This window comes from Physcomitrium patens, chromosome 5 (genome assembly GCF_059467195.1).
Source record: "Physcomitrium patens ecotype Gransden chromosome 5, ASM5946719v1, whole genome shotgun sequence".
NCBI lineage: Eukaryota > Viridiplantae > Streptophyta > Bryopsida > Funariales > Funariaceae > Physcomitrium > Physcomitrium patens.
Genome location: NC_143414.1, coordinates 7,508,871 through 7,516,324, shown reverse-complemented (window position 1 = coordinate 7,516,324; position 7,454 = coordinate 7,508,871). Strand labels below are relative to the sequence as shown.

At 40.2% G+C, this 7,454-nt stretch overlaps 1 protein-coding gene across 1 annotated transcript; it reads right to left on the bottom strand.

The window, feature by feature from the left end:
* Positions 1-467: 467 nt before the first annotated feature.
* Positions 468-7,098, bottom strand: LOC112282899 (pre-mRNA-processing factor 19). Its single transcript, XM_024521039.3, has 18 exons — positions 6,824-7,098; positions 6,448-6,533; positions 6,265-6,336; positions 6,049-6,111; positions 5,688-5,774; positions 5,265-5,409; positions 4,643-4,767; positions 4,256-4,372; positions 3,968-4,063; positions 3,631-3,690; positions 3,406-3,480; positions 3,127-3,231; positions 2,751-2,867; positions 2,533-2,610; positions 1,927-2,023; positions 1,656-1,707; positions 1,394-1,464; positions 468-1,107 (listed from the first exon to the last, which is right to left on the bottom strand). The coding sequence occupies exons 1-18, from the start codon at positions 6,834-6,836 to the stop codon at positions 998-1,000; spliced, it is 1,569 nt and encodes a 522-aa protein (XP_024376807.1). The 5' UTR covers positions 6,837-7,098; the 3' UTR covers positions 468-997.
* Positions 7,099-7,454: the final 356 nt, after the last annotated feature.

The following is a 7,454-nucleotide window of genomic DNA, read 5'->3' as shown; positions in this document are numbered from 1 at the left end:
AACTTATATTTTTGTGCAGTTACCTTCATGTAGGACATACTGAACAAGATTCGAGGTTCTCACCAAGTTGGTCGATGATAACTGAACCATTTAGGATACGGGGCTCTAAACTGGGAACAGTCTCCTTGAAAAGGTTAGGGATTAATTAAGATACCAACCTAGATATAAATGATGCTTTTAAAACCATTCTGCGGCTGCACACGTACAGCTGGGGCATAGCGAGAATCAAAAATATTTCAGTGCCTTTGTACCAGTGTCCCAACCAAAAAAACAGGGAGCAGAAAACAACAATATCACATGGCATGTACGGCATATGTTGTTGGGGTTACACCCATCTAGAGTGATGTGAAGGGGACAATTACAAATCCTTTTCATCAACAAGGATCTAAGCTCTAAATGTCAAGAATTGATGATAACCTTGCAAACCGTCAGTCACAAAGTACACTCATCTACACGTGCAAGCGGGGTACAATGTTCCATGATGGAAGTACTTCAAAAATAAGGATATGAAGATTACTAACAAAGCACAGCGTGCTGTCGTATATGCGTAACACATTCGGCATGTCGTACACTTCAATATACACTCAAGAAAATAAAAACAAAACAGAGGAAAGAAAAAAGGTTTAACACAGGTTCAAAGTAACTGCCGGAGACCAACTGAGGGGAATCTGAGCTACTTGGTGCAACTTGCACCACTACAAATCTCCTCAAGTATCTGATAGCCTCCAGGGTGATGAAATTATGATAAACTACTGAAATACAGTACAGCTTCATTAAAACAACATCGCTATCGAGGAGGCCTTCTCTGAACAGGGTTGAGCATGGTTACAGTAAAGGATTTCTTACTGCCTCTTCAGATAGTTACATCTCTGCAGAACCAAAGTTTCGATGAAATCTGACCCATCGAAGGATTACAAAAAAAGTCTAAATCGTCGGCCCATGACGATAGTGATACACCAATTCAGCTCGAATTACCTCTATAAACCAGTTCAAGATATCAAGGTTCAGATGCAGCCTCAGGAGCACCAAAAATGCGCAGGTTGCGATCGCTGCTGCCAACTGCCAAATAGGAGGCATCTGGTCCAAATCGGATTGATGTAACTTTACCTGTCCTCCAGAAATAGAGAAAAGTAATTGCCTTAATGATTTCGGTGAGAAAAAAAACAAGGGCCATGGTTAAGAGACACTTTTGGTAATGACAACTTTCTCAGAACCAACTGATTGAAATTCATTGTATACTATTCGACAATAATTCACCTCTCAAAATCTCAAGATACGAAAAGAAAATGGAAATATTGAACCATAATCACACAGCAGCCTTAAAGCAATGGAGTGTGACAGAAATAGGCATTAAGTTGTTCAAAGTATGCATGTAAACAAGAAGAATTGTCACCTGTCCCAGAGAGATCAGGGAAAATTTTAATCGTGTTCCACTCTTGCTTAACACTTGCTACTTGGTACACCCTGCATGAAATACCACACAAATTAGAGTTGGAACAAACACTTATAAAACTTGGAGACGCAACTGAACAAACTGCATAAACCAAGAAAGGTCAACTGGCTAACAGACGAGGGGTGTTTGAAAACCAGTTCAAGCTATGATTTTGGAAAATGTGTAAAAAAAAATGCAAAACTTATGCTGAATTTGGGAGCACCTTATGTCTGAACCGCCAACAGCAAGATAGCTTCCACTGTAATCAAATTCAACTGCAAGCCAGTAGTACAATAAATCCTCTTTTAGTGGTGCACTCTTGCTTATATTATGACAAAGGTCACAGGCTTGGGATCAATCCTCGATTCAAAGATTGATTTCACCCACCAATGTGACATACAGAAGTCACTAGCACAGACTGAATATTGACAGAACTAAGACAAAAGCTGGCAATAAATGTGATGTATTCGTGAGTAAGTAAAAGTATGGCTGACCAGTATTTGTAGGAGTATTGTTGTCATAAGGGGCAAAAGAACGGAAGTTCTTCAACTTCCGCAGGTCCCACAGCTTAACGCCATCTTGTCCAGCGGTCTGTAAAATACGTATGGGTATCAACACATACACTACCAAGAACAACTATAGAAGGCTCCAAATCCATTATACAAAACAAATACACACATCAAGTAAATGAGGGTTTCAACATGCTGATTCATTTCGAAAAAACCCAGCGTCTGTTGCCAAAGGATGCATAGAACGCATGCAATGAATAGTGAAAACCTGAAGCACAGTTTAAGTAGTGATTGAGGAACATGACAAAACTGTCCCCCAAACTTGTACCCGAGGTAAAAACAACCGCTCCCATTGCTTCAATAGTCAACCTTCATCGTCCAACACTAACTTAATAGATCTAGGGTATCTGAAGCTAAACTTGAATAATGTTACGGAGCTGCGTTTAGATTCAAATAGGCCGATCGAGACTTTCGCGTTTTCACCTTAGGTACAAGTGTCGGGACAGTTCGTCTCAGTGGACATTAAGCAATAGTAAAATAACGATCTCTTGTTACATTATAAAACGGCGTAGTGAAGATGGGAAAACTTACAGCCAAAAAGTAACCATTTTCAGAGAAAGATATATCCGTCACGGGTCCTGTGTGCCCTTCAAACTTGGCAACATTGGCCTGAATTCCAGGTTAATGTAAATGCCGGGACATAAGTGATCAGATATAAAATCCAAATAGCGCAAAAAAAATATCTATTCGTACCACAATGTAAATGTTCGGTGACAGCAACACGATTGCAAAGGGGCAGAGATACGAACCTGAGACTTCACATCCCAAATGCGAACCAGTGATTCGGCGGTTCCAGTCCCTAGGATGAGACCATCAGGATGAAAAGATGCTGACGTGTATCCATCTTGCAAACTTGGTTCATTTACCTGATCCAAATATGCAACATCGATGTTCAACACATTCAACAGTTGTACATCCTTCTGACATACCTATAGAACTCAAAAGCACAATTACAAACCAACAAAGGCATAGCATATGTGAACTCACTTCAGAACCCCAACCAACGTCACCATCTTCCAAACACTACAAGTTGTTCGATCAAAAATATCAGCAGATATTCAAGATAATCAAAATCAATAAGCACATTCTTCAAAGAGATCCACATGAATCAAGTAAAGAACGTACCTGTGTAAGACAAATCCCAGTAGAGAGATCATAAAAATTCCACGTCTTGTCAGCAGAGGCTGTGACAAAGTAATTTTGGGTGGCATGTACAGTCACTGCCCGTACCTGCAATATTTGCATAGAGAACCTTAAATACTCAAGAATCAACCCTCCTGAAACTGCTAGATTGACAGATACTATCTTACCATCCTGACACATTACACAAATCAAGTTACGCGCCAAGTAACAGTTGCTTTAAGAGAACTGTCATTAAAATCAGTTTGGAGTGCATGAGAATACCTCTGCAGAATGATCTTTCAGCGTGCATTTGCAAGCATAATCTCCGTCTTCCTGTCCTTGCCAGATTTTGACCGTCTGCAACACCCCAACACATAAGAATAATGAAATCATATCGCATAGCACAAGGTTGTCACCGTATCTCTACAACAGACGCTTCCACAACTGGATAAGAAAACCTCCTGAAGAAATTGGAAGAAGGAAGAAAATAGCAATGCTCCACCGAACCTTATCAATAGAGCCGGTCAAAACATACTCGTCTTTTGCAACGAACTTCACGCTGGTAACCTGCAAGTCGTTTAAGAAAAAGATACATAAAGTTCCAATTCAATTGAAATTCAACGTCTCCTAATAGGCATTCCACCATACAGCAATGAAAAGAAAATCGAATAGACTAACTAATGAGAAATAAGCTCAAGCAGGTTAGGTAGGTGGCATTTTCAGGTACTATTAATGCAGACATGAAAGTCATAAACACAGATGCAATTTTCATCCACGAGTTCCTTTGACAATTTCACCGATGAAACACGCAAAAACAAAGCAAGAAACCAATGTTGAATCTTACACGTTTGGTATGACCAGACAGAGTAGAAACAAGTTCCCCAGAGCTTCGGTTAAACACTATAGCTGTACCATCAACACCTCCTGACAACACAAGATTCTGCAGCCGAACAAACAAGATCATAAGGCTCACTTCAAGCAAGCTGCATTAATGTAAATATGCTGGATTATATTCATCTTCTATCCCATGCAGAACTCAATACTTCATAACCACAGACGCTAGAAGATACCTACATAATAAACCAAAAAATACAGCAAGACTGTAGCCATGAAAAGGCAGTGAAAGAATTACTTTAGTTTGGTGAATATCAATAGACATAATTCCTGGTTTTGAACTTGAATGCAAAGGATGGCTGGCCAACTGGGTGTACTTCTCTAATGCATCAGGTGTAGCCAAAGTAGGTGAAATCTGCATAAACAATTCACCAAATATTTACGGTTTTGACAATGAATCACAGTAGTATCTTGGGCCAAAGCACATAAACACATTGTCTCCTATTGTATCGATGTATTCTCAATGGTTGAAAAAAATCCAAGGTAATTTAACAAGAAGTAGAAATAAATTACAAAACGTCTTCAGGAAGACTTGTAATCTAATTTGGATCAGGTAAATGAACCAAGTTAAAGAATAGAGAAGGGACAAAATGAGAACCTAAACCAGAGGATATTGGCGACAAACCTGACGCTTCTTACGTTGACCAGAGAGACGAGCATTGCAGTCTGTGAGCTCTTTAATAATGTCAGATGTGATGCCCTGCCGTGGTTTCTTTCCAGGACCTTCAGACTCTGTGTCTGCTTCAGGAGCTATACATACAAATAAAATCTTAAGAGAGTCGGCAAAATTTGTGGATTCCTTCGCTGTCTTTGCAAAATAATGCTATCAAATGAAGATAAACGAATAAAGAAAGACAGAAAGAAAATATGAAAACTCTCATCTACATCATATTTTCGTAAACATATTTCAAGTCATGTGTGTTGCAGCATAAAATACACAATCCATTTCTATACCCTGTCATAACCATCTGGTTAGTTTTTTTTTACAGAAAATCAAAAGTTCACGGAAATCGCGTAGAGAAAATTCGGGAGATTATTGTTAAGTGCCGTGCAGGTAGTCTTTTAGAACAAATTAAACAAAACATGCTGACTAAACGGTGAACAAGAAGTTAATTGCAGAAAGGTATACAACAACAACAACAACAACAACAACAACCTCACTACCGCATATACACGATTTTACGCTCATTAACTTAAATAATCACATAATCTACCAGGAAATTTTAGGCATTGTTGAATTTATATACCTCTTTTTCCGTTGCTGGAAGTTATTGGAGCAGTCACAGGGACCGCTCCAGCAGCAGGTGCTTGCCTCTCTGATTTCAAAAGAACCTCTCTGGCCTCATCTCTCTCTTTCTTCAATCGAGCAATTACTCGGCAAGCAGCATCATGCTGTGCCATTTAAAGACGGATAGGAACGAATCTCAGTACTTGGTTTAAAAGTAGCCTACAACTTATCGAAACCATTCATGAAAATGACTAAAAAAGAAAAGAAAAGAAGTCGGTATTGCTTCAAGCTGCAACAAGCAGAAGATTCAGAGTTTTGTGTGATTTCAGGGATTGACCAACTACATGAACTCTCCACGAAGGAGAATAATATTAAAAAAATGTAGCAAATGAGGAAGCCTCGTTTTCAGCTTAGTGAATACGTTGAAAAGGAATATTCGAACCTGATAGAGAGCATGACTCAATTCTTGGCGAGCAGTATGCAGCTGCTGCTCCAGAGCATAGTTGGACAAGACAACTGCATCCCACTCCTGCACCACACACTCTCACGCATGTTAAATATTTAGTAGTTCGCCAATGTCATCGACATTTTGGAGTAGACTGAGATAATTTGAGCATCATAGGAATATCCACGTGTGAGACCAGGACTTTTCAAAATCGTCAATAGTCCGCAGTGGGTTAAACCGGATTTAGGTTCAAACTGATGATTTGTGTGTCAATTTCATATTAAATATCAAGCAGTGTCTCTTCCATCCTTGACACCAATCCACACCTAACAAGCTTTAATACCCTAAATTGACTTACATTTTGAAAGAGTCCAAGCATGCCCGGTATACTTGCTGCCTGCAAAGGTCTTGGCTTCACAGCCTGCAATCGATTGGGTAGGACTGATTTCTCAGCATTACACAGTTTAAAGTCATAGATAATGAAAAAATACATGCCGAAGATAATTCAGCACATAGCAATGAGGAATTATAAAAGCACATTGTTCAAATAATATTCAATGTTATTTGCTGAAACCTTGTTTGTTTTGATTGAAATGAGGTCCTCCGCAGACAACACCTCTCCAGTAACAGGATCTGTTCCATTATCCTGCAAAGACCAGAACCTCAAGTCAGCTGATCACTGATGGCAATGCATTCGAATTTGTAGAGCAGTTTAAATAGAGATAAGTACACATTTCATGAAATAGAGGAATGTTACCGCAATATGCTTGAGGATTAACCTCCGTTCGAACAGCAAGCCAGATTTTCGTGACACCACAGGGTCTTCAGGTGTCACACCTGATACTAAAACCACAAGGCAGAGAATTAGCTTCAAGTTGAATACCCATTAACGAGACTAATTCCCACGGTCCAGGCAATCAGAACCAAAACCTGCTTCTGAGACTAGCAACGCGACAAAATACACTACTAGCACAAATGACAACTATCTCGTCGGAGCCCTGAGAAATATTTTCCCCTAACGCGCCGATTCCACGAGAGGAACAAATGCAAGACCTCTCAATTTTTCCGCGAACCTAGCACACTGGCCACACTATCAAGCAAAAATTGTCCAGCAAACTCGTGTGTTCACTTACTGGAACAAAACATGGTGACGACGCGTCGTTCACTGCCTCCACAACTGGAAGAGAGGAGAGAAATGAAGAGAGAAGTGGCTATTAACAACACGCTACGATATCGAACACCACTGGCAACAATGGGATGATGCCGGGGGGGGGTTCTAGCGAGAAAGGAGACCGAGCATCGCCATCGCCAGCGAGAGGAGAAGCTCGGGGCGATGGTGAAAGAAGCCCTTCTAATGGGGATTCTAGGGTTTCTGAAGCCAAAGCCTCTCTCTCAACCCCGAAGGCCTTTGCTTTGCCTTGGACTAGCTCGGTTCAAGGGGGGGGGCTTCACTCCCTCTCTGCACTGATTCCCTCCCTTTTTGCCTTCTGTTTTCTTTTTAAAAGTCCGTTTTTCACACGTCCATCACTAGATTTCACTTCCCCATCACTTCCATTCCACCATCTCCACTTGCCACCATAAACCCTAAACCCTCTCACAAGAAACATTGTGCCATTTGTTATAGATGCATATTTCCCCACATAAGGCAACTTTGAATGTTCATCATAACTTGATTTTAAATATAATGTGGTTAGTTTGTACATGGAGTTTGTATGGAAGTATATGTGACAAAAGATGTAAACATTTGTCAAACAAGAAAAGAAG